Source organism: Gopherus flavomarginatus, chromosome 23 (assembly GCF_025201925.1).
Source record: "Gopherus flavomarginatus isolate rGopFla2 chromosome 23, rGopFla2.mat.asm, whole genome shotgun sequence".
Classification (NCBI taxonomy): Eukaryota; Metazoa; Chordata; order Testudines; family Testudinidae; genus Gopherus; species Gopherus flavomarginatus.
The window spans coordinates 13948850-13976558 of record NC_066639.1 but is presented as its reverse complement, the minus strand read 5'-3'; the positions used below and the strand labels follow the sequence as shown (position 1 = coordinate 13976558).

The window sequence follows — 27709 nt, the reverse complement described above, 5'->3', positions numbered from 1 at the left end:
GCTTAAAAAATTTCTCTCTCTCCCTGGTATTTATTCCTCTGATATATTTAGAGAGAGCAATCGTATCTCCCCTCAGACTTCTCTTGGTTCGGCTAAACAAGCCAAGCTCTTTGAGTCCCCTTTCATAAGACAGGTTTTCCATTCCTTGGATCATCCTAGTAGCCCTTCTCTGTATGTTACAGTTTGAATTCATTCTTAAACGTGGGACACCAGAACTGCACACACTATTCCAGATGAGGTCTCACCAGTACCTTGTAGAATGGTACTAACACCTTATCTCTACTGGAAATACCTCGTCTAATGCATCCCAAGACCACATTAGCTTTTTTTCACGGCCATATCACATTGGCGGCTCATAGTCTTCCTGTTATCAACCAATACTCTGAGGTCCTTCTCCTCCTCTGTTACTTCCAACTGATGCATCCCCAACTTATAACAATAATTCTTGTTATTAATCCCTAAGTGCATGACCCTGCACTTTTTGCTATTAAATGTCATCCTATTACTATTACTCCAGTTTACAAGGTCATCCAGATCTTCCTGTATGATATCCCAGTTCTTCTCTGTATTGGCAATATCTCCCAGCTTTGTGTCATCCGCAAACTTTATTAGCACACTCCCACTTTTTGTGCCAAGGTCAGTAATAAAAGATTGGTCCCAAAACCGATCCCTGAGGAACTCGACTAGTAACCTCCCTCCAGCCTGACAGTTCACCTTTCAGTACCACCCGTTGTAGTTTACCCTTATACCAGTTCCTTATCCACCTTTCAATTTTCATATTGATCCCCATCTTTTCCAATTTAGCTAATTCCCCATGTGGAACCATATCAAATGTCTTACTGAAATCGAGGTAAATTAGATCCACTGCATCTCCTTTGTCTAAAAAAAATCTCTTACCTTCTCAAAGGAGATCAGGTTGGTTTGGTACGATCTGCCTTTTGTAAAACCATGTTGTACATGTTCCCTTCACAAATAAATGGCCAAAAGCACACTCAACAGTCATTCTGCACTGGCTCAGCCTCTGCTTGAACTGCTCCTTGCTCCTGTCAAGGTCCCCCATGTATGGCTTCATAAGCCATGGCATTAAGGGGTAGGCAGGGTCTCTCAGGATCACAATGGGCATTTTGACTTTCTCTACAGTGATCTTCTGCTCCAAGAAGAAAGTCTCTGCTTCCAAGTTCCTGAACAGGCCAACGTTCAGAAAGATGTGTGTGTCATGCACCTTACTGGGCCAGCCTGCATTAATGTCCGTGAAATGCCCACGGTGATCCACAAGTGCCTGGAGAACCATAGAGAAGTACCCTTTCTGATTAATGTACGCCGTGACTAGGTGGCATGGTGTCAGAATTGGAATATGTGTGCCATCTACCACACCTCTGCAATTAGGGAAGTCCATTTGTGCAAAGCCATCCACAATGTCACACACGTTGCCCAGAGGCACAGTCTTTTGGAGTAGGATGCAATTAATAGTCCTGCACACTTTTGTCAACACATCTCCAACGGTCGACTTTCCAACCTCAAACTGGTTAGTGACTGATTTGGTAGCAGTGTGGAGTAGCCAGCTTCCACCATGCAATTGCCACCCACTTCTCCAATAACAGGGCAGCTCTCATTTTCGTGTCCTTGCTCAGCAGGGTTGTGGCAAGCTCATCACAGGGTCCCATGAATGTGACTTTCCTCACCCGAAAGGTCTGCAGCCACTGCTTGTCATCCAAGATGTGCATGACGATGTGGTCCCACCACTCAGTGCTTGTTTCCTGAGCCCAAAAGTGGCACTCCGCTGTGGTCAGCACCTCCATGAATGATACAAGCAATCTCGTGTGAAAGCTACTACACCTGGCGAGATCAATGTCGAACTCCCCTTGCCTTTGTAGTTTAAGGAATAACTCCACCGCCACTTGTGATCTGTTAATAAGAATGAGCAGCATATTGGTCAAAAGTGCGGGATCCATTCCTGCACAGATTGCTGGGCTGCAAAGCAATGCATCATGGGGCATTGGGACCTGCCTTCCCACAACTCTTAGCGGCAGCAGAGGAAAAAATGCTTAGTGGGATACTGAGTGCACCGCTCGGAATATCGCTGCAAGTGTGAACACGCAGCTGACAGTGTGTACGTACAATAGCGGTTTCCCTTCAGTGCTCTCTGAGTGGCACTGTAATTGCCGGCGCTGTAACTCTGCCCGTGTAGACATAGCCTCAGAGAGACTGACTGCCAGGATCCCAGGACTGATTCCCTCTGGGGAATGAAGCACTACAGTGACAGACTATGCAGCCTGCACTAGTCTCCTTGTAGCTGAAAAGCCTGCTAGCCCAACGTGCTGGACCATCTATGCCATTACCTGGTTCCTAAACTGCAGCTACAGTTCCTAATCCACGTGAAACCAAAGACCGAGAGGTGCAGAGACCCAACCCCTTACAATCTTAGAAACGTTTTGTTCCTTTTTCTATTTTCTGTTAGTTTCTTTTTATGAACTTGGAGACCTCCTGACCTTTCTATTCGATTGGGGTATAACAGAGTGACTCAGTGGGTGTGAATATGAGAAGACCTCTGAAATCTACACAAGGAAGATGCTAGAATAGTTCCCCAAATCTTAATAGCCTTAAAATTCTGCCCTATAAAATGACTGAATGCATGCTCCTCACCCCTCCTGCACCTCCAGCCGCTGTCCCAGCCCAGAGCCTGCACCCAGCACCCAAACTCCCTCCCCGAGCTTGCACCCTACACCCTCACCACTTGCCCCAGCCCAGAGCCTACACCCAAACTCCATCCCAAGACCTATACCCCTCACCCCTCCTGCACCCCATTCCCTGTCCCAGCCCAGAGCCTGCACCCCGCACCGAAACTTCATTGCAGAGCCTGCACCTCAGACCCCCTCCCCTATCCAAACTCCCTCCCAGTGCCTGCACCCCTCCTGCACCCCAATCCCTTGCCCCAGCCCAGGGTCTGCACCCCAGACCTCCTTCCCCCACCCAAAGTCCCTCCCAAAGCCGTAGGCAGGTATGGAGTGGAATGTGTGGGGGCATGGGCTCTGGGCATTCTGGGCACCACTGAAATTTTTACAAACCTGCTGCCTCTGTTGTCCACGGCACTCCTTGGTTCTCTCCAGCTGCTTCCTCTCTAGAGACTTTTTTCTACCACATCTCTCCTCTTCTCTTCTGTGCTCTCTTTCCCTGCTCCCGTTTGTTTTCTATGGGACCTGTCCCCATGGTTCTGTGTTGTCCAATATCATGTTTAACTTTCCAAATCAGCTGGGGTCTGGACAATATTTCCAGGTGGTTGTTCCCGATGTAGATTGCAGTGATCTCTGGTGTGTCCTCACGGGAAACCAGTTCAAAAAAAGAACCGGAGGCTGGTCCCAGTGCATCCCCCATCTGCTGTGTGGAGAGAAAACAGCCTCCAGCCCAAGGCCCAGCTGCAAACCCCTTGCTGAATTACAGGCTGTCGTGGAAACCCACTGCACCATGCTGTGCCCACAAAGTCATATCCCCAGCCACAGGTGTACTTCCATATAATCTGAGTAAAAGACATGGGGAAGGAAGCACACAGTTAAAATCTGTGATGCTTATGGGCCACCACATGCATTGGTCTCTCCACAGGAAGGGGATTTATAGGCCCCTCTGCCAGTTGGTGTCAGCAGCAGCAAGGGCTGGGTTCAATGTCTAAGGGAGGAGAGCAGCAGAGACACAGGAGGAGAGAGAGTCCCGAGAGAGGAAGCAGCTGGTGGGAAACAATAGGGGGAGGGATAGCTCAGTGGTTTGTGCATTGGCCTGCTAAACCCAGGGTTGTGAGTTCAAGCCTTGAGAGTGCCATTTAGGGATCTGGGGCAAAAATCTGTCTGGGGATTGGTCCTGCTTTGAGCAGGGGGTTGGATTAGATGACCTCCTGAGGTCCCTTCCAACCTTGATATTCTAATGAGTGCAGAGTGCAAACCAACTAGCTGAGGGTCTCACAGGAGTCCTGAAATGACAGTAGCTGTAGGTCCCATGGTGTAATGGTTCAGCCCCCTGGACTCTGACTCCTGCCATCTGAGTTCAAATCCCAGTGGGACCTCCTGGTGCTGTGTTGGTTTGCTGTAAAGCCTTACAGCTCAATGTGCTTGATTTCCTAGGTGCATCAGGGTGTTTTTTCCTTCCTGCTGGGTCACTGATGCCCAATAGAGCTGGGGCTTTGGTCTGGCTGGCTCCTATAGGTTGGGGCCCTAGAACTTAACAGTCTGGTGAGAGATTCCTGCAGGTTCATCTGATGGTTGTTTTTCTTGCTGCTTCACCTGATGCCAAGTTTGGTCCTTGTATCTGCAGCTGCCACACCCTTCCTCTTGCCCACATGGCACTTAAGGGGGGCAGTAGCAGGGCCAGTCTTAATAGTCAGGGAAAGGCAGGAGGGAGAGACAGTCCCAGGCTGAAGCCCAGCACACCTTTCCTCTTCTGGGCCCTAGAGCAGGGGCATCTGTTGCTGACAGCTCTAAGGGAAGGCTTAAATGCCACAGAGCAACCGAGGGCAGGGCAAGAGGAGGGGAGGGCCATGCTCATGCATGAATTCAGAGAGTAGCTGATACCCACTCTGCATACATATTGATAGAAGTGAGCAAATACTATGTTCTTGAATATGATAAATTTGATAGACTATTGAAGAGCACATCTTTATATAAATGATACCCAGAAATTGATCTCAATATCAACTGTCAATTTCCCTGTATAAGCAGACATCCATAGAAATATCAGTATTTGGCCTTATAGGAATGAGGCTTCCCTCTATTGCAAATAAAGGAGAAATGTTGTCGTGTTTTACATAAATTTTCACCTTACAGATGACTTACATGTTTCTCACTGTCCTGAGTTCCACGGGTATATGGAGAAGCTCTAGGAGATGGTTCCCCTTGGGATCATGTATTACGTGGATCCAAAGGCTGGAGGAAGCCAGACCCAACCTGTAGCCAAGAATACCAATCCCTAGAAGCTCCCTCCTATGGGGACTCAACTGAAGGGTGATGAAGAAGCTGGATGTTAGGTAATTTTGGCTGAGTGCTTAATGCGATGGATCCGAAATACATTGGGGTGTCCCCACACTGGTGGAAATGCTGCTGACTATGAAACTTCATGTCTCTTTTGTTTTTAGTGCTGTAATATTAGTTGCCAAACATGCTACTCACGAACATCCTCTCTCTCACACACATGCACACAAAGAAATGCTTTTAAAGAAAATCCTTGCAAGAGGTCAAAAGTGCTTGCTGGATCTCACTGCTCTGCTTGATAGAATGAGAACAACGCTCATAGCAAGACTTCAGATCAAGCTTTTGGTTCCAAGATATAGACAGAGGGACTACGAAGTAGAAATGAATAGCAAGTGCCTTTAATGCTCATGCTGATGTGCACAGACAAAGTGTGAAGGAATAGTTGCAAATGCTTTTGCTTTATGGGCAATGATGAACTAATTGACAACTTGAAAAATGTTGAATGTATATCACTGTTGGTGCATTGAATTACAGATATGTGAAATTGCTTCCTCTCTTGAACCAAAATTTCAAGGCTTATGAAGGCAGTTTGTGTCTGCAAACTAAACCTGTGGATTTTGTCAAATTTAAAGAAGAAACATCAGAACCTATTGCAGCTGAGATAACAACTGTTCTGAATAAGTATGGAAGCAGATAATACAAAGACAAACTTTGGTGGTCAATACGGACATGGAAGAGAACATTTGCACACCAAAGTGAAGATGAGCTTAAAAAGGGAAGTGATAGTCCTCGGATGTCCTGCTCACATCGTGCACAAGTATATTGAATTACAGGGGATACTATCCTGGTAGATGTTGAGAGCATTCTAATTAACATTTTTGGATATTTTCATATATTCACTGTTTGTGTGGAAATACTGCGAAGTTTTTATGAGTATGTGGGACAAGAATATTGGAATATACTGGGATACATATCTGTTGGAAGATTATTACAACAAAATGTAATATGGCCTGAAATTCTTAGCATGCATAGAGGACAACTTTCTAATTCATAAAGTTGAGGAAACAACCAGGGGGTTATCCATTTTGGATCTGGTTTTGATTAACAGGGGTAAATTAGTTGGGAATGTGAGGGTGGTGGGGAACTTGGGAGAGAAGTGATCATGATCTGATAGAATTAAAGATCCTGTGGAAAGGAGGATATGAGAACAGCAAAACAAGATCACTGGACTTCAGAGAGGCGGATTTCAACCAACTCAGAGAAATAGTAGGCAAAGTTATCTGCATATTTGATCAATATGCTCTCTATTCCTACATCTAGGTAATTAATGAAAATGTTCAACAACATCAGGCCGAGGAGGTTAGACTAAATGACTTTTGTGGTCCCTTCTAACCCTATGATTCTATGACCACCTCTGCTCATGTTTTCCTATATCTCTCTAGAAAACACACAAGACCTCCATTGGTAATCCAATTAATACATTGTTAACGGAAAGGCTTCTTTGCAGAGCAGCACTGGAAAAAAATCAAACCACAAGCCTGGAGTTGATGAAAAGGCTGCTGTGAGTGGCATTGGCAAGGCGGTTGCTTGGACTAAAATTTCTGTAACACAAAAAGCCTGTGCTGCACGTCCTTGTGATTTGCTGGGGATGTCTGCGCACAGAGACCCTGAGAGTGTAATCTCTGCAGGTCTTGCAGGAAATGGAGTTACCCTCCTTTCACCTTCCTTTAATTGTCATAGATCAAAAATGAAACAGTTAGAAGAAAAGTCCCAGAGAGCGGCAATGTGGCTAATCTGGCCAAGGCCCTGTTAGTATATAGGCCTATTTGTTAGCCTGAGATATAATTTTGCGTTTGATTTTTGATACTCTTATATCCTTACTAATATGTGTGAACAAAGAACAAAGCCAGATGGGCTTGTTAGTATAATGGAAAAGTGAAGGGATAGAGCTAAAGTGTTACTAGGTGTGGGTGGAGTGTAATATATGAGCATACACCAGAAGGCTGCCTGGCTCCTCTCTCAAACCAAGGTAAAGCAACCAGTTGGGAGGGGCAAGGACGGGGCTGGGGGCGGGGGAATAAGACACTAAAAGCCAAAGAAAAGCCTGGCCTTGACCATTACACAATCTCACTTCTTACCCCTCCCATGGGATCTAAAAGAGGTGGCACCGAGCCCCCAGACTCATGACCAGGGGCATGAACTGCAGGTATATTTGGGCCTGCTAAGAAAGAGGAGGGGTAAAGGGGGCATGGATAAAGGCTCTGCGGTGTCAGGGCTGTGAACAGAACACTGGGAAACAGACTCTGCTGGCATGTGGAGCTATGGATATTCTTGCTTGAAACTAACCCTGTCAAGGTTCCTTCCCCGGTACAGATGTGGGGCCCTGCATGAGAACCCCTAAGCTTAATTACCAGCTTAGAGCTGGTTGCTGCCACCACCCAAATTGTTAATGAATCATTTGGGAAACTCTGTCTACCTCCCCCCACAGAATATCTCCCTCCCAACCGTTCTCTGGGTAGCCTTGAGAGACTCCTCCACCACTTCCCTGGTGAACACCGATCCAAACCCTTGGATCTTAAAACAAAGAGAAATTAACCGTTCTCCCTCCTTTCCCCCAACCCGTTCCTGGTGGGTCCAGCTCAAACCCCCTTGAAACTTAAAACAAGGAAAAATCAATCAGGTTCTTAAAATGAAGGCTTTTAATTAAAGAAAGAAAGGTAAAAATCATCCCTGTAAAATCAGGATGGAAAATAACTTTACAAGGTAATCAGATTCATAGAGCCCAGAGGAACCCCCTCTAGCCTTAGGTTCAAAGTTACAGCAAACAGAGATAAACTCTTTACCAAAAGGAACATTTACAAGTTGAGAAAACAAAGATAAAACTAACACGCCTTGCCTGGTTGTTACTTACAAGTTTGAAATATGAGAAACTGGTTCAGAGAGATTTGGAGAGCATGGATTGATGTCTGGTCCCTCTTAGTCCCAAGAGCGAACAACCCCCAAAACAAAGAGCACACAAACAAAGCCTTCCCCCCACCAGGATTTGAAAGTATCTTGTCCCCTTATTGGTCCTTTGGATCAGGTGTCAGCCAGGTTACCTGAGCTTCTCAACCCTTTACAGGTAAAAGGATTTTGGTGTGTCTGGCCAGTCTCTGGCCAGGAGGGATTTTATAGTATTGTACACAGGAGGGCTGTTACCTTTCCCTTTATAGTTATGACAAACCCCAATAAACATCACATTGCCTGCACTTTGGATTTCTGGTCTCTTGATTTCTGCCTGAGTGACAAGAACCAGGGGAGGGAGTGAAGGGAAAGCTCCCAAACAGACATCTGCTGAGTAAAGAGGTGATTCAGGATCAAGTACCCAGTGGTCCCTGGCTGAATGTGTCTCCTCTCCCCATGGCTTGGTTGATCTTTTCAAGGAAATGGAGAAGACTGCCTTTGCTTAGCTGTACATTGCTTGCAAAAGAAACAGGCCTTTTTGGTGACAAGTGTTGAAAAGAGCCACTAGACAAATGTGGAGACAAGAAAAATGTCCCCATAACTGAACTTTCATCTGTGGATGTTGATGCCACAGCACAGAGTGCTAACCACTATATGACCATGGCTGGTGTCAGAAGAGTCTCTACCAAAGTGTCTTTCCACCAGCAGAGGCCTCTCTGCACAGAACTCCTGGTAGCTTGATGTCTGCAGGCAGTGGAGAACTCTATTTCGGCATCTCTTTGTCTGTTTTGTGGTGAACATCTGCAGTGGCTGTTAATAGGCGTCTAGATAGTGATCTTTGGAAACAGCTGGCTGAAGAGCCTTCCTACTAACCAGGAGATCCTGGCTTGGCCTCCCAGTTCTTTCTTACTTAACCTAATGTCTCCTTTTTTGTATCTTTTTTCATAAAAAGGAAAGATCTGTCAGCACAATCCTTCTAAGTGCTTGTTCAAGACAGAGAGAGCCTTCCTTGCAGCTAAGTCTTGATGTAATGGAGCATGCCTCACCACTGCAGTGTCTCCTGCTGGCCATCCTGGGAATTATATGGGCTCCTCCAACAAGCCATCTCTTGAGTGGCTCTCCCAATAGGTCCTTTCCTGATTGGTTGGGTTCTGCACAGCCTCTCCAAGGCTGCCTTATCTTTTCTCCTGCCTGTGTGGGGCATCTGCCCCACCACACTTGGAAAGTAGCAAATGAGAAGTCTGGAGCTGATGGAAAGGTTATCATGACTCAGAATTGAGCTGAGGTTACTGCAACTGAAATGCAGAGCACTAACCACTAAAGGATCACAGTGACTGGCGGGAGAAGCACATGTTAGAATCCCTCTGTCAGCTCAGCTGTGGCTTTCTGTGCACAGAGAGGCAGACACCTCAAGGTCTGTAAGTCTTGAGGGAAATGGGGAATGTCGGTACTTTGGAATTTGCAGGCATTGTCCTGGACCATCAAGTGGAACAGTTGAAAGCAGTTTCTTGAGGCAGGCACCATTGCTAAGCTGGATAAAGCACCTCTCTAGTAAACAGGAGATCCTGGGTTCAACTCCCAGTGGTGCCTTGGTCTCTTTATGGCTTTCGGTCTCCTCCGCTCACATTTTCCTATGCCTTTCTAGGAAAGAGAAGAGACCTCCCTTGGCAATCCCAGTAATTGCTTGCTAAGGAAAAGGCTTCTTTAGAGAGAAGCATTGAAAAGAATCAAATCACAAGCCTGGAGTTGATGAAAAGGCTGCTGTGACTGGCATTGGCATGGTGGTTGCTTCGACTGCAATTGCTGCAACGGAAGAGCCTGTGCCACACGTCCTTGGGATTCGCTGGGGATGTCTACGCACAGAGATCCTTATAGGCAATACTCTTCTGTCACCTTCCTTTTGATTCTCATTAATGAAAAATGGAGCAGTTGGGAGAAAAGTCCCAGAGAGCGGCACCGTGCCTAAGCTGGCCAAGCCACCTGCCAGGTAAAGTGGAGGTTAGGGATGCAGCATCCAGTGGTGCCTTGCCAAACGTGTCCGCTCTTTCCACCTTTTGGTCAATCTTTTGAGGAAACAGAGAAGACTGCTTCTGCCTCTGCCTTGCAATGCAAATGCTTGCAAAAGAAACTGGTAGTTTTTTCTGACAAGTGTTTAAGTCAGGTCAAGGGGAAAGCTAATGCCAACCACTGCAACTGGGCTGCATCTGCTCTACAACTGTAATTCTCTTTTTACACCAAGATGACTAACTTGAGCAGCCAAAGCCATGTACAGCCCTAGTGGATGGAAGGCACAGGTAGTTCTTGCCTCAGTGTAGCTTGTTGGGATCTCGCTCCCACCTGCGGCTGATGAACGTTCCTGGCTGGAGGGACACACACTCCTACGACTCAAAAGGAAAGGAGTCGATAGAAAAGATCACAGGACTGACCTCAAAAAAGGGTGAGCTGCAAAAGGTAGAAGCAGGCAACTTATCTGGGGGAGCTGAGAGACTACCGTGAAGATGGTGCAAAGATCACTATGTGCGAATCAGCAAATGGAATTTAAAAAAAAAAAATTTGGCCAAACCTAGTCAAGGCATTTATTACAGTTCTCCCTCAAATGGATTCTCTGATGTCTAATAAGGTTTGAGCTGTGATTGAAGCTTTTCCCACATGCAGAGCATGTGTAGGGCGTCTCTCCTGTATGGATTCTCCGATGTCGGATAAGGTCTGAGTTCTGATTGAAGCTTTTCCCGCACTCAGAGCAAGTGTAGGGTGTCTCTCTTGTGTGGATTCTCCGATGAGTGATAAGGTGTGAGCTCTGACTGAAGCTTTTCCCACACTCAGAGCATGTGTAGGGCGTCTCTCCTGTGTGGATTCCACAATGTCTGATAAGGTGTGAGCTCTGACTGAAGCTTTTCCCACACTCAGAGCATGTGTAGGGCATCTCCCCTGTGTGGATTCTACAATGTGTCATAAGGTTTGAGCTATACTTGAAGCTTTTCCCGCACTCAGAGCATGTGTAGGGCGTCTCTCCTGTGTGGATTTTCTGATGTCTATTAAGGTTTGAGCGCTGATTGAAGCTTTTCCCGCACTCAGCGCATGTGTGAGGCGTCTCTCCTATGTGGATTCGTTGATGTGAGATGAGGGTTGAACTATCAGTGAAGTGTTTCCCGCACTCAGAGCATCCATAAGGTTTCTCACCCGTGTGGATTCTCTGATGTTTGAAAAGGTTTGAGCTCCAACTGAAGCACTTCCCGCACTCCGTGCACGTGTAAGGTTTCTCTCCTGTGTGGATTCTACAGTGTGTGATAAGGGCTGAGCTCCGACTGAAGCTTTTCCCACACTCAGAGCACATGTAGGGTTTCTCTCTTCTGTGGATTCTCTGATGTGTGAAAAGGTCTGAGCTCCCATTGAAGCTTTTCTCACACTCATGGCATGTGTAGTGTGTCTCTTCCACGTTGATGCTCTCACGAGTAGTAAGGTCTGAGTGGCTACTCAAGTTTTCCTCTGGCCTCTGCTCAGTCTCACAGGCTCTCTCTTTTTCTGGGAGTGCACAACTCCCAGAAACATTCCCTTTGGATCTTCCTGATAATGTCCCAGGTGGTTCTACTTGCTCAACATCCTTCTGCCGGGGTTTCTCCTCCTCATTCTCACTCACCATCCCATCACCTGATGGGTGACGGAGAGAATCCAGACGTAGGTCACTCCCTGTGCCGGAGAGAAAGGAAATCTCAGAGAGAGGAATGGTAAAAGGGATGAACAATCCAAAATATGTGTGGGAGAGATCAAACCTATCAGGAGCAGATTTTCCTGTGAAGGTTTTTTCCCCACTTTGAACTTTAGCGTCCAAAAAGTGGGGACCTGCATGAACACTTTTATTTACTAGCTTAAATCTGGTACGCTGCCACCGGCCAAAAGTAGTGTCTGGCACACTTTCTGTTCCCCAAAACCTTCCCTGGGGAACCCAAGACCCAAACCCCTTGGGTCTTAAAACAAGGAGAAATTAACCATCCCCCTCCCTTTCCCCTCAGACTTTCCCCTCCCTGGGTTGCCTTGAGAGGCTTACACAGATCCAAACTCCTTGGATCTTAAAACAAAGAGGAATTAACCATCCCCCTCCTTTTCCCCCCACCAATCCCTGGTGAGTTCAGACTCAATCCCTTGGATTTTAAAACAAGGAAAATTCAATCAGGTTCTTAAAAAGAAAGCTTTTAATTAAAGAAAGAAAAGGTAAAAATTATCTCTGTAAAATCAGGATGGAAAATGCTTTACAGGGTACTCAGATTCATATAGACTAGAGGGACCTCTCCCCCAGCCTTAGATTCAAAGTTACAGCAAACAGAGGTAAAAATCCTTCCAGCAAAAAGACACATTTACCAGTTGAGAAAACAAACATAAGACTAATCCGCCTTGCCTGTCTAGTACTTACAATTTTGAAACATGAAAGACTGATTCAGAAAGATTGGGATAGCCCCAAGAGCGAACAATGAACAAAACAAAAAGCACAAACAAAGACTTCCCTCCACCAAGATTTGAAAGTATCTTGTCCCCCTTTTGGTCCTCTGGTCAGGTGTCAACCAGGTTCACTGAGCTTCTTAACCCTTTACAGGTAAAGAGACATTAACCTTTAACCGTCTGTTTATGACATTTCCATAAACCCTTCCCCAGAGGACAGAGGAAGGGATCAGTTTTGGTCTGCATTTCACCAGGACACTCAGGGGAAAGCGAGATCAGGGAGGGATGTGCTGCCAGTTGTCAGTCAGGATAGGTGGGAAGCCATGAGTGACATCTGCCATAATGATTCCACATCTGCAGGGAATAATCCTGAACTTGAAGAGTTCACAAGGTCTTTGAAAGGCATCCCAAATGTTTCCTGTATTCACAGACAGTTTTTGAGTTGGTTTATCCAATTTCTTACCTGTGCAGGCAGCTCTTGGAAGCACTTCTTTCTCAGAGCCCTGGAGGTCTGGGACCCACGGCTCTTCCCCTTGTTCCAGCTGTGACATCACATCAGGTTTGGAAACTGGAAACCCTACTCCAGGGAAAGAAAACAAGGGAGATCAGTGGAATTTCTGGGATACTTGTCAAAAAGAATAGTCCATGGTTTTAACCCCAGCTCATTTTTAAGCAGTAACATCCCAAGGCCAGCTTCCTTGGCTCAAAGTGGCAGGAGAGTTATTATTATTATAAATCATATTCATTACCTTAGTGCCTAGGAGCAACTAACAGTGGGTCCCCATTGTGCTAGGCACAGTACAAACACAGAATAGTAGATGGCCCATCCCTGAAGAATTTACGATCTAAATAGACAAGACAGACACAAAATGTGGGAAGGGGTAGACCCCACTGTTAGAAGAGAGATATTCAGGCCTGCCTGTAAAGCCTATACTTTAAGAACTTAGGTGTATTTTTATCACTTAGCTAGTTACAGGGCTATAAAAACAAAGAATCTAAATCACAGCCTGTGTATGGGCCTTCTCTCACTAGGATAGGCTGAGGCCTTGTTCTTAGGCTAAGGAGTTTGGCTAAGCAGCAGGAGAAGCCATAAGCTGGGGAGTGAAGGTTCACATCCTCACATCCCAAACCAGTCACACTGAAATAAGGTGCTATTGGGCTGTTAGGAAGACGATCCTGTCCTAATAGTGCTCATCACCACCAGATAAAGAAACAAATCTTAAGACGGTTAAAGAAAACTTAGTTTGACAGCAGCCTGTCTGGCAAGCAATCACTTCTCAATGCTTGTGGTTGTGAAACCCTCATTTCTGTATTGTTTTATCTTTATGTCCTCCACTTTTTTACTGTTAACCTGTCTCATTCTCTAATTGTTTCTGTGTGATGTATAATTAATTTTGCTAGGTATAAGTTAATTAGGGTAGTGGGATATAATTGGTTAGGGAATTGTGTTACAACATGTTAGGATTGGTTAGTTAAATTTCAGTAAAATGATTGGTTAAGGTATAGCTGAGAATATTACTATATAAATTGGGGTCAAACAGGAGGGGGAAAGGAAATTGGAATCATGTTTGTTAAGGGGGGAACGGAGAACTGGGACACAGGTAAGACTCTGCAGCAACAGAGCTGGGAAGAGGGTTACGGGGTAAATGCTCTGCAGCATCAGAGCTGGGAATGGAACATTGGGGAACAGACTCTATTGGCGTATCGAGATAAGCCCGACTTGTGTGAAGAGCTTCGGAATATGCTTGCTTGGAAACTAACTCTCATCAACATCACATTATCTCACCAGGTTGCAGCCAGACAGATTTCTTGGATTGGCACCTGTGCCAGGAAGGCTGCTGATGCCTGCACCCTAGTGGAGTGAGCCATCATTTTAGTCAACAGGGGCACCTTTGCCAGTTCATAAGAGTAATGGACGCAGGCCATGATCCAAGAAGAGATTCTCTGGGCGGACACTGGGCAACCCTTCATCCTGCCTGCGACAGTAACCAACAACTGCGTTGACTTTCAGAACAGCTTCATTCTATCTATGTAGAAGTCCAGCGCCCATCTGATGTCCAGGGTATGCAGCCTGTGTTCCTCATCCATTGCATGAGGCTTTGGACAAAAAACCAGTAAGTATATGTCTTGACCAGTATGAAACTGGGAGACGAGTTTGGGAAAAAAAGCCGGGTGTAGACGCAGCTGGATCTTGTCCTTATAGAAGACTATACAAGGCGGCTCCCATGTGAGTGTCCTGATGTCAGACACTCTATGGGCCAAAGATATAGTGACCAAAAAGGAGACCTTCCAGGAGAGAAGCGGGAGGGAGCAGGAAGCAAAGGGTTCAAAGCGGGGACCTGTCATAAACAGATAGCTAAGGGTTAATGTCTCTTTCACCTGAAGCACCTGACCAGAGGACCAATCAGGAAACTGGATTTTTTCAACTTTGGGTGGAGGGAATTGAGTGTCTGAGTCTTTTGTCTTTTGTCTGCCTGCCTGCTTTCTCTGAGCTTTGGAGAAGTAGTTCTACTTTCTAATTTTCTGTTTCTAAGTGTAAGGACAAAGAGATCCGATAGTAAGTTCTATGGTTTCTTTTCTTTGGTATTTGCATGAATATAAGTGCTGGAGTGCTTTGATTTGTATTCTTTTTGAATAAGGCTGTTTATTCAATATTCTTTTAAGCAATCGACCCTGTATTGTATCATCTTAATACAGAGAGACCATTTGTATTTTTCTTTCTTTTTATATAAAGCTTTCTTTTAAGACCTGTTGAAGTTTTTCTTTACTTCAGGGAAATTGAGTCTGTACTCACCAGGGAATTGGTGGGAGGAAGAAATCGGGGAGATCTGTGTGTTGGATTGCTAGCCTGATTTTGCATTCCCTCTGGGGGAATAGGAAAGTACTTTTTGTTTCCAGGATTGGGAACAGAGAGGGAGATTCACTCTGTTTGGATTCACAGAGCTTGTGTCTGTGTATCTCTCCAGGAGCACCTGGAGGGGGGAAGGGAAAAAGGATTATTTCCCTTTGTTGTGAGACTCAAGGGATTTGGGTCTTGGGGTCCCCAGGGAAGGTTTTTCAGGGGGACCAGAGTGCCCCAAAACACTCTAATTTTTTGGGTGGTGGCAGCAAGTACCAGGTCCAAGCTGGTAACTAAGCTTGGAGGTTTTCATGCTAACCCCCATATTTTGGACGCTAAGGTCCAAATCTGGGACTAAGGTTATGATATGGTGTGCAGCTGGTGGGATATAGACAGAATCCAGAAGCCAGTAGGAATATTATATTTTTCTCTTCTCTGCTAAGGGCTTTTTAGCAGAGAGAAACAGTTGGTTTTAAAAGGGAACCAGAGAGAATTTTTTTTTCTGCTCTCTCTGGCAGTTTGTGGCTTGCATGTTAAGCAAGAAGCCATTAAGAGACTGTTGAGGGTCTTTTGTCATGCAATAGCCCTCCCATTAGGAGGCAAGTACCAGCACTTATATGCATGCAAATAAAGTGGTTTTTCTGGTTTCCCTTCATTGAACATTAGCTAGAGAGAGAAAAGGAAAATTAGCTAAAGGCACTGTTGCTAGGCAGACTTCAGGAGGCAACAGAGAACCTGCAGTTCAGAAGATAAACACCGGAGGGCACCCCAACACAAGAAAACAGGAATCATGACTTCTAAGGCAAAAATTGAGGCCGAAGAACAAATCAAAGAAGCTGAACACAGGCGACAACTGGAAATAAAACAAAAAGAGATGGAGATGAAAGAAAGAGAAGAACAGATCAAAGAGGCAGCCTACCAAAGAGAACAGGCAGCCTACCAAAGAGAACAAGCAGCCCAAGAGGCAGCACACAAAAGAAAACTAGAAGAAGAAGAGGTGGCCTACCGAAGGAAACAAGCAGAAGAAGAGTTGGCCCACAGAAGGAAGCAAGAAGAAGAAGAGGCGGCCCACCGCCGAGACATGGAAAAACACCAAAAAGAAATGGAAAAACACCAAAAAGAAATGGAAAAACAACAAAAAGAGAATGAAGAGAAGGAAAAACAGAGAAAACATGAACTGGACTTGGCAAAAGCTGGGCTGCCTGTGCCAGCCAACCCTAACAACCCGGCGCCAAATATTGCTCCACAGCACAGGAAATTTCCCACCTACAAGGCAGGTGATGACACCGAGGCCTTCTTGGAAAATTTTGAAAGAGCCTGTCTTGGGTACAACATCCCCGAAGACCAGTACATGGTAGAATTGAGGTCACAGCTCAGTGGACCTTTAGCAGAGGTGGCAGCTGAAATGCCTAAGCTGCAAATGAATGACTATAAACTTTTTCAAACCAAGGCCAGATACCGAATGGGGATAACCCCAGATCATGCCCGTCGGCGCTTCAGAACCCAAAAGTGGAAACCCGAGGTGTCATTTCCCAAACACGCCTACTACATTGCAAAAAACTATGAGGCCTGGATAACAGGAAACAACATTCAAACCTTGGAAGAACTGAACCTCCTCATACAAATGGAGCAGTTCTTGGATGGTGTTCCTGAAGACATCACACGGTACATACAAGATGGAAATCCCAAAGATATCGCTGAGGCGGGGGAGATTGGAGCCAAATGGATGGAACTGGCAGAAAGCAAGAAAGCTACTGTCAAGGGGAACGATTACCCCAGGGGGCACACAGACCATAAACCCTACAACCGAGGACAGCCAAAGACCCCACATACAACCCAAGTCAAGCCACAGACGCCCTACTCTTCCACCTCACCAGTCTCCAGTAACTCACTTCGGCCCAGTGACCCATCAGATGGAAGATGCTTTAAGTGTAATGAACTGGGACATATCAAGGCCAACTGTCCCAAGAACACCATGCGAGTGCAATTCATTACACCACCATCACACCAAAGATCCCCAGGCCCGGATGCCTCTCAAATACCCTTGGAGCGAAGGGAAAATTTGAGAGTGGGCGGAAAGAAGGTTACTGCGTGGAGAGACACGGGGGCACAAGTGTCAGCTATCCACCAATCCTTCGTTGACCCCAAATTCATCAACCCAAAGGCCAAAGTTACAATTTACCCCTTCATGTCACAAGCTGTAGACTTGCCTACAGCTCAACTGCCTGTCCAGTACAAAGGCTGGTCAGGAATGTGGACTTTTGCAGTCTATGACAATTATCCTATCCCCATGCTACTGGGGGAAGACTTGGCCAACCAGGTGAGGCGGGCCAAGAGAGTGGGAATGGTTACACGTAGCCAAACCAGGCAAGCTTCCAGACCCATTCCTGTTCCTGAGCCGTCCACAGAGGCCCCGTCTGGGTTACCAGAGACCCAGACAGAGGTAGTGGACCCGGATTCCATGCCAACCACTGAAACAGCCACAGCACCTCCAGTCCCAGGCCCGGATCTGGAACAGCAACCAGCACCAGCCATTGCAACCCCATCTTCAAACTCAACGCCAGAGGGCGCCAGCGAGCCAAAACTGGCAGAAGCAACAGACAGCCATACCCAAAAGGCTCAGCCAGAGCCTGAAATACCCTCAGGTGCACCAGCGGAGAGCGGTTCACCAGCAACGAAAACAACCCCATCACCTACATCGCTTCCAGAGGGACCAAGCCCAAGTCCACAGTCTGAGGAAGAACTGGTGACCCCAGCCTCAAGGGAACAGTTCCAGGCTGAGCAGGAAGCGGATGACAGCCTTCAGAAAGCTTGGGCGGCGGCACGGAGCACCCCACCGCCTCTCAGCTCTTCTAATCGATCCCGGTTTGTTATAGACCAAGGACTTTTATACAAGGAAATTCTTTCTGGTGGACACCGGGAAGAATGGCAGCCGCAAAAACAGTTGGTGGTTCCAACTAAGTACCGGGGGAAGCTCTTAAGCTTAGCCCATGATCATCCCAGTGGCCATGCTGGGGTGAACAGAACCAAGGACCGGTTGGGGAAGTCCTTCCACTGGGAGGGGATGGGCAAGGACGTTGCCAAGTATGTCCGGTCTTGTGAGGTATGCCAAAGAGTGGGAAAGCCTCAAGACCAGGTCAAGGCCCCTCTCCAGCCACTCCCCATAATTGAGGTCCCATTTCAGCGAGTAGCTGTGGATATTCTGGGCCCTTTCCCAAAAAAGACGCCCAGAGGAAAGCAGTACGTACTGACTTTAGTGGACTTTGCTACCCGATGGCCAGAAGCAGTCGCTCTAGGCAACACCAGGGCTAACACTGTGTGCCTGGCCCTAACAGACATCTTTGCCAGGGTAGGTTGGCCCTCTGACATCCTTACAGATTCAGGGTCTAATTTCCTGGCAGGGACCATGGAAAAACTGTGGGAAACTCATGGGGTGAATCACTTGGTTGCCACCCCATACCACCATCAAACCAATGGCCTGGTGGAAAGGTTCAATGGAACTTTGGGGGCCATGATACGAAAATTCATCAACGAATTCTCCAATAATTGGGACCTAGTGTTGCAGCAGTTGCTGTTTGCCTACAGGGCTGTACCACATCCCAGTTTAGGGTTTTCACCATTTGAACTTGTGTATGGTCACGAAGTTAAGGGGCCATTACAGTTGGTGAAGCAGCAATGGGAGGGGTTTACGCCTTCTCCAGGAACTAACATTCTGGACTTTGTAAGCAACCTACAAAGCACCCTCCGACACTCTTTAGCCCTTGCTAAAGAGAACCTAAAGGATGCTCAAGAAGAGCAAAAGGCCTGGTATGACAGACATGCCAGAGATCGGTCCTTCAAGGTAGGAGACCAGGTTATGGTCTTGAAGGCACAACAGGCCCATAAGATGGAAGCATCATGGGAAGGGCCATTCACGCTCATGATAGGACCCATGAGCCTTGACAGGTCCCAAGGAGAGACCAGGTCCCAGACATGAGGGTAGAGGTACTCCAGACCTTTCAAGAACTGTGCGCCATCATGGAATGGGCGAAGACAGTATTTTTTTTTTAAAGGGATGGAAGAGACTTCAGGAGGTCATCTAGTCCAACATCAACTAAATCATCCCAGCCAGAGCTTTGTCAAGCTGGGCCTTAAAAACCTCTAAGGATGGACATTCCACCACCTCCCTACGGAACCCAGTCCAGTGCTTCCCCACCCTTGTAGTTCAGCATAGACCTCCCTCACTGCAACTAGAGACCATTGCTCCTTGTTCTGTCATCTGACACCACTGAGAACAGCCGGGCTCCATCCTCTTTGGAACCCCCTTTAGGTAGTTAAAGGCTGCTATCAAATTACCCCTCACTCTTCTCTTCTGCAGACTAAACGATCCCAATTCCCTCCGCTTCTCCTCGTAAGTCACGTGCCCCAGCCCCCTAATCATTTTCACTGCCGTTTGCTGGACTCCCTCCAATTTGTCCACATCCTTTCTGTAGTGGGGTGCCCAAAACTGGACGCAATACTCCAGATGTGGCCTCATCAGTGCTGAATAGAGGGGAATAATTAGTTCCCTCGATCTTCTGGCAATACTCCTACTAATGCAGCCCAATATGCCGTTAGCCTTCTTGACAACAAGGGCACACTGCTGACTTTCATATCCAGCTTCTCATCCACTATACTCCCCAGGTCCTGCCTTGAAACAGAGAGTGGAACGACAAAATGGCTGCCAGGTGTACCCTGAAGAAAGACAGCAACAGGCCCAGGAGCTTAAGGTGCAGCAAAGGTCCAGGATGTGCTGCAGTGGGGCCTCTTCAGCGCAAATGTGTCAGAGGCCCAACACGTGAACCGCTTCCACGTTTCCACGTAGGTAGCCATGGTGGAGGGTTTCCTGCTGCCCAGCAGGACCTGCTGGACACCATCAGAGCACTGCCATTCATCCATGCTTATCTACGCAGAAGCCAAGCTGTCAGGTGCAGCCAGATACAGATGCAGCAGATTGCTGTAGTTCTGGGACAGCAGATCCAGCCAAAGAGGCAGTTGAAGTGAGGTGGCCGCCGAAAGACTCAATAGCATGCCAAACCAGTGTTGGTGAGGCCATGCGGGGGCTATGAGGATGACATTTGCTTTGTTTTGCACCATCTTTAGCAGGATCTTGTGGATTAAAGGCACCGGCACGAAGGCAGACATCAGCACTCGCGACCACTGAATCAAGAAGGCATCTGACAGGGAACTTTTGTCCCTTCCCTGCAGAGAACCGAACACGTGGCACTTTCTGTTCTGCCTGGATGCAAACAGGTCCACCTGCAGCATCCCCCACCTGTGCAGGATTACGTTGTCCACCTCCTGATGGAGTGGCCATTCATGGCGAGACTACAAGGTCCTGCTGAGGTGATCTGCCAGGACGTTCTTGGTTCCTGGCAGGTGGGCGGCGACTAGATCACTGGCAAGCTGCACACAAAAGTCCCAGAGGCTGAGCACCTCCCAGCAAAGGGCTGACGATCTGGCACCATCCTGTCCGTTAATGTAATACATTGCGGCACTATTATCTGTCAGGACCTGAATGTCCAAGAGGAGGGTGAGTGATGGGGATAGGGTCATTAAGGGAACTCCTTGCAGCACCGACTTGGGATCCAGCCACCAGTCCGGGGATGAAAAGATGTGGCTGGGCACTGAGACGACTCAGTCCAGGGCGTGCCTGCTGGGAATATAGACCGAGGCCAAACATGCTTGCAGAGGCAGCAGATGAAGTCTAGCATGGCTGACCATGTACGTGCATGCGGCCATGTGTCCCATCAGTCGCAGGCACGTCTGGGCCATGGTGAGCAGGTGGCTCTTTACGTGGGAAATCAGGTCCAATATGGCCTAAAAATGCACCTCCGGAAAGCAGGCCCTGGCCCACGTGTCGTCGAGAAATACTTTAATAAATTCTATGCGCTGGACTGGTGTCAATGTGAACTTATATGTGTTTATTCACAGGCCCAGATCACTGCAGGTGGAGGGCACCAGATCGAGGCTCCTTTGCACCTGCCCCGGAGACCTGCCCTTGATGAGCCAGTCATTGAGATATGGGAAGATCTGGATCCCTCGATGTGTCAGATAAGCTGCCACCGGCATCATGCATTTTGTGAACACTCTGGGAGCTGAAGACAGGCCAAAGGGAAGCGCTATGAACTGGAAGTGGTGCCCAGCCACCATGAAATGCAGGACGCCTGTGTCCCAGGAATATATAGACATGAAAGTAAGCATCCTTGAAGTTGAGAGTGGCATACCAGTGTCCCAGATCCAGCGAAGGGATGATGGAGGCTAGAGAGACCAAGCAAAACTTCAACTCCTTGAGAGATGCGTTGAGGTGATGCAGGTCCAGGATGGGTCTTAGGCCCCCTTTGGCCTTCAGGATTAGGAAGTAGCAGGAGTAGAATCCTCTTCCTTACACGTCCCAAGGAACTTTGTGCACAGCCCCCAAGTCCACAAGCTTTTCGACCTCCTGAATGAGGAGTTGCTCATGAGAAGGGTCCCTGAAAAGGGATGGGGAAGTGAGAGGGTGGGTGGGAGGAATGGTGAAAAATTGCAGGTTATAGCCCCGAACTATTATGTCCAGGACCCAGCAGTCCAATGTAACCTGCTACCAGGCCGAATGGTAGGGAGAGAGACGGCTGAGGAAAACATGGAAAGGATCCAGGTGGCTGTCTGGGGCTTCGCTCTTGGGTGCATCCTCAAAATGAGCATTTTTGGCTCACTAGATGTTTGGCGGGTTCAGATTGCACAGGTGAGTGGAAGGAAGAAGGGCATTGATGACTAAAACTTGCATCTCTTCTTAATGCAGAGCCATGATGGGGTTGCCAGTCTTGTCAGCTGGGGCAGACTGTGATGTGTGCATGTCCAACAAGCGAAGGGTAGCTCTAGTGTCCTTCAACCTGTGCAGCCTGGTGTCCATCTGCTCGAAGAAAAGATCAATCCCGTCGAAAGGGAGGTCTTGAATTGAAGTCTGCATCTCCTGGGAGAAGCCTGCCGTTTGGAGCCAGGAGCTGCGCCACAAAACAAACGCCAGTGTGACCACCCAAGCTACCAAGTGCACCACATGCCATGCCATCTACAGGGACCATCTGGCTGCCACGGTAGCCTCCTCCACTAGGGTGCCGAACTCTTGGGCTAGACCTTGTGGGAACTTTTTGAGACCGTCCCAGAGGTTAAAGTTATATCTGCCCAACAGGGCCTGATGGTTTGCTACCCAAAATTGTAAGCTGGTGGTAGAATAAACTTTTCTCCCAAATAGGCTGAGCCTTTTGGCCTCTTTGGTCTTGGGAACTGAGGAGGGGTGACCTTGTTTGTCCTTGTTGTTGGCCGCAGACACAACTAGCAAACCCAGGAGTGGGTGGGTATAAAGGTATTTGAAACCTTTAGCCAGAACAAAATTCTTCTTCTCGGCCCATTTCGAGGTGGGAGGAGTGGAGGAGGGGGTTTGCCAAAGGGTCTTGGCTATCTTGAGAAACCCTTCATGCACAGGCAGGGCGACCAGGGTGGGCATAAAGGTCAAGAGGACATTGAAAGGGTGTCCCCTCCTGCTCCGCCATCTCCTGCACCTCCAGCCCCATCAGGCCCAGAAACCTTCTGCAAAGGCTTTTGGAGTACCTCCAGGAGAGCTTCATGGAGATGTCCCTGGAGGATTTCCACTCCATCCCCAGACATGTTAACAGACTTTTCCAGTAACTTTACTGGCCGCGAATTCATCCAAGCCCTCAGGGCAAATTAATCATTAAAAAACGCTTGCTTTTAAACCATGTTTTATATTTACAAAGGTACACTCATCAGAGCTCCCTTCCATGGCTTCATTGTCTGGGATAGTGGCTTGGGAGGGCTGGGAGGGTAATTCCATCAGAGTGAGAAAAAGCTCCTGGTTGTTGGGGAGAACGGAGTGGTGTGTGCTCTCTGCAAGCTCGTCCTCCTCCTCATCTTCCCCATCCGCAGAATCCTCAGGCATGGCTGAGATTACCAACCCCACCTCGGAATCCACAGACAGGCGTGAGGTAGTGGTGGTGGACCCCCCGAGAACTGCATGCAGCTCAGTGTAGAAGCGGCATGTTTTCGGCCCTGCCCCGGACCTTCTGTTTGCTTCTTTAGTTTTCTGGTAGGCTTATCTGAGCTCCTTAACTTTCACACGGCACTGCACTGAGTCCCTGGTGTGGCCTTTCTCCATCATAGCCTTGGAAATTTTTTCATTTTGTCTTTTGGAACGGAGTTCTGTTAGCACAGAATCCTCTCCCCATATAGCGATCAGATCCAGTACCTCTCGTGCGGTCCATGCTGGAGCTCTTTTTCGATTCTCAGGAGATTGCATTGTTACCTGTGCTGATAAGCTCTGCATGGTCACCTGTGCTGGTGAGCTCTCCACACTGGCCAAACAGGAAATGAAATGCAAAAGTTCGCGGGGCTTTTCCTGTCTACCTGGCCAGTGCATCCAAGTTCAGATGGCTTTCCAGAGCGGTCACAATGGTGCACTGTGGGATACCGCCCGGAGGCCAATACCGTCAAATTGCGGCCACACTAACCCTAATCCAACATGGCAATGCCAATTTCAGTGCTACTCCCCTCGTTGGGGAGGAGTACATAAATCGGTTTCAAGAGCCCTTTATATTGATATAAAGGGCTTCGCTGTGTGGACGGGTGCAGGGTTAAATCGGTTTAACGCTGCTAAATTCAGTATAAAAGCATAGTGTAGACCAGGCCTGAGCTATTCCTCCCCTCTTATTACCTACCACTTCCTGAACGGTTCCTAACATTTGGTTAGCTTTTTTTGAAGGTCACTGCATACTGAGTGGATGTTTTCAGAGAACTATCGACAATGGCACAAAGATTTCTTTGTTGAGTGGTAACCAATATGGCTCCACCATAAGCTCTTTCATGACCAGAAAATAAAAAGGAATCCTATAAAAAGTGGCATCATGGACAAATTTCTATGGATGAGTACAAAAGAATTGCACAAGCATGCGGGGACAAAATCAGAAAGATTAACTCACAGAATGAGTTACACCCTTGGAAGTGACACAAAAAAGGCAATAAGATAAGTGTTCTATAAATATATTAGGTGCAAGAGATGGGAAGGAAAGTGTAGGTCATCTACATACCAGAGAAGAAGAAGAGCTAATAATAGATGACATCAACAAGACGAAGGTTTTTAATGCCTTTATTAAAGTCAGCAGGGCCTAATGAAATTCATCCTGGGCTACTCCAGGAATTAGCTGAAGCAATCTTGGAACAGTTAACAGTGATCTCTGACTACTCCGGGAGGATGGTGACGTCCCACAAAACTGGAGAAGGGCAAACATAAAACTTGTCTTCAAAAAAAGGGAACAATGAAGACCTGGGGAATAGAGGCCAGTCAAGTCTAGTTTAGATACCCAGAAAGAAAAATATATTAAACAATCAATGTATAAGCACTTAGAGGACAGTAAAGTGATAAGTTATAGCCAGCATAGATTATCGAATACAAACAATGCCAAACCAATCTAATTCCTGCTTTAAATGGGTTACTGACCTTATGACACTGTAGACATGACATATCTTAATTTTAGTAAGACTTTTGACAGAAGACCCCATGACATTCTCATCAGCTAACAAGAGAAATGTCATGTACTTGAAAGTCTGTACTCAAAGAGTAATTATTAATGGCTCGCTGACAAAATGGGAGGATGTATCTAATGCAGTCCCACAGGAGCCAATCCTCACTCTGGTACCACTCAATATTTTTATTAATGGCTTGGATAGTGGAATGGAGAGTGTGCTTATTAACTTTGAGGATGACACCAAGCTGGGAAGAGTTGCAAACACATTGGAAAACAGGATTAGAATTCAAAATGACCTTTATAAATTAGAGAATTGATCTGAATGAACAAGATTAAATTCAATAAAGACAAGTGCAAAGTACTACATTTTAGAGAGGGGAAAATCCAATGCACAACTACAAACTGGGGACTAACTGGCTAGGGTGTAGTACTACTTAAAAGGATCTGGGGGTTATAGTGGGTCACAAATTGAATCTGAGCTAGCCATGTGACTCAGTTGTGACGAAGGCTAGTTCAGTACTGGAATAGGTTACCAAGGGAGGTTTTAAGGACAGGTTGGACAAATACCTCAGTGTTGGGGGGCTGGACTAGGTGACCTCTCATGGTTCATTCCAGCCCTACAGTTCTACGATTCTATTCTGAGGAAATGTTTGGTCATTTTATTACACCACTGACCCGGCCCACCACACTAGCACTAAGCCAAGACCTTTTCGAAACCGTCCCAGTAACAAAGTCTGGGAACCAAATATGAGAAGAGCAAAAGGAGTGACTTGGGGGATTTCCCCTGACATGGTCCCCGGAGTAGCACACCACAGCCGGGGGCAGAAAGAGAGTCAGGAATTGACTTTTCTGTTCCCTGCACCTCACCTTGTTCACTGGAAAGGGAATCTGCCCAGGGATGCTGCAGTAAGTGTGTGTGTGTGGGGAGGGTAGGTTAGAGAACTGGGAATCTCTCCCCAATTATTTCTCCCACTGCCCCTATCAATCTCTCTCTCCCTTTTCTCTTTGTGTTTCTGCCAGAGGGGGAGGTCCAGGAGATGGGACAGACAGCCATTCCTGGGCGTTCAATCCCCTTATGGCTGTATCGGCTCCTGCAATTGCTAAGGGGAGAAGAGATGTGGGGTGACGAAAGGCTATTTGTGCAAAGTCACTTCCATACCCATCCCTAGCACCAGGGCTGGCTTTAGGAAGTGCAGGGCCCAATTCGAACATTTTTGGCGGGGCCCCGGCAGAGATGACTAAAAAAAAAACAACATACATTAAAAAAAAGCCTTTCATTTCTTCCCTGTATTATTTACTTTCCATAACTATATAAATAAGACCAAAATTATATATTATGTACATTGCGTCATGTTAGGATATAGATATTCAAGCCTGTCTGGCCTATACTTTAAGAATTTAGGTGTATTCTTATCACTTAGCTAGTTATAGAGGTATAAAAGAAAGAATAAAAATCACTGTCTATCTGTGTAAGGGCCTTCTCTCACTGTGACAGTCTGAGGGTACGTCCGAACTACCCGCTGTATTGGCAGGTAGCGATCGATCCCCAAACATGCTCCCCGTCGACTCCGGAACTCCACCGGAACGAGTGGCGGCAGTGGAGTCGACGGGGGAGCCGCGGACGTCGATCCCACGCCATGAGGACGGGAGGTAAGTCAGAATAAGATACCGTAGCTGAAGTTGCATATCTTACATTGACACGCGCGCCCCGCCGCCCCAGTGTAGACCAGGTCTGAGGCCTTGTTTAGTCATACTGAAATAAGGCAAAATGGGGCTGTTTGGAAGGTGATCTGATCCATCACCTCCAGAGAGCCTAGAACATGTAAAAGGAAATTTAGTTTAATAGTTTTCTGTCTGGTAAGAACTCACTTATCAATAGACACAGCTGAAAACCCCTTATGTTTGTATAGCTGTAGTTGTGAAATCCTCAATTCTGTATCATTTTGTGTGTTTATTTGCATGGTCTCTGTCTGGTTTTGTAATTGTTTCTGTCTGCTGTATAATTAATTTTGCTGGGTGTAAACTAATTAAGATGGTGGGATATAATTGGTTAAATAACCATGTTACAATAAGTTAGGATTGGTTACTTTTCAGTAAAATGTTTGGTTAAGGTATAGCTAAGCAGAACTCAAGTTTTACTATATAGTCTGCAGTCAGTCAGGAAGTAAGGGGGAGATGGGAACAGGGACTGGGGATGGGGGTATTGGGATCATGTTTTGCTAAAGGGGGAAATGGGAACAGAAACAGGGACACAGGCAAGGCTCTGTGGTGTCAGAGCTGGGAAGGGGGACACTAAGGAAGGAAACTGGAATCATTGCTTGCTGGAAGTTCACCCCAAGAAACATCGAATTGTTTGCACCTTTGGACTTTGGGTATTGTTGCTCTCTGTTCATGCGAGAAGGACCAGGGAAGCGAGAAGGTGAAGGAATAAGGCCCCTAATACGTCATATATTATAGATGCATGCATCCGACGAAGTGGGTATTCACCCACGAAAGCTCATGCTCCAATACATCTGTTAGTCTATAAGGTGCCGCAGGACTCTGCTGCTTTTATATTATAAATATCAAGTTTATTAAGAGAAACTTTATTGTACACTTCACCTATATGTTTTTAAAACTTTATCTTCCTTGCTTTTTGTTCAGCAAAATCTTTCAGTATATTGCCTAACTATAAGCTCTTCATTACTCTGCATTCAGTTGACATGATTGCCAAACTGTTTAAATCGGTCTTCCTGCATTGTTGATCGCAGATATGTTTTAATTAGATTTAATGTGGAGAAGCTCCTCTCTCCTGAGGCTACAGTTACCAGAATAGTCAGGAAGATTCAAATTGCTATGTTGATCGGTTATTATATGCCAGATATTGAAGCATTTTTAGGGGGGTTCTACAATCAGACAAAATAATTGGCTTTAATGCTTCTAGTTCTTCACAAAGCTTGTAGCCATTTATGTCAACTGATTTTACAGTTGAAACTTGTTCATTTTCCTGCACTAGTTTCACATCT

General features: G+C 46.7%; 3 protein-coding genes across 5 annotated transcripts in view; 2 read left to right on the top strand and 1 right to left on the bottom strand.

Annotated features, from left to right (window-relative positions):
* Nucleotides 1-27709, top strand: part of LOC127039371 (zinc finger protein 883-like) — a 341025-nt gene that overhangs the window by 84540 nt on the left and 228776 nt on the right. The window lies entirely within an intron of this gene.
* The window catches only part of LOC127039349 (zinc finger protein 154-like), a 197641-nt gene that overhangs the window by 37347 nt on the left and 132585 nt on the right, over nt 1-27709 (bottom strand). The window contains exons 10-11 of one of the 2 annotated variants that reach the window (XM_050932903.1): nt 12793-12906; nt 8811-11582 (exon numbers count right to left, since the gene is read on the bottom strand). In XM_050932903.1, the coding sequence (XP_050788860.1) occupies nt 10459-11582; nt 12793-12906 (1238 nt within the window). In that variant the 3' untranslated portion in view covers nt 8811-10458. Of the gene's footprint in view, nt 1-8810; nt 11583-12792; nt 12910-27709 lie in introns of both variants that reach the window. The other variant, XM_050932902.1, reaches the window with a different exon arrangement.
* LOC127039346 (zinc finger protein 883-like) overlaps nt 1-27709 on the top strand; it is a 205128-nt gene that overhangs the window by 84540 nt on the left and 92879 nt on the right. The gene's annotated exons all lie outside the window — the stretch shown is intronic.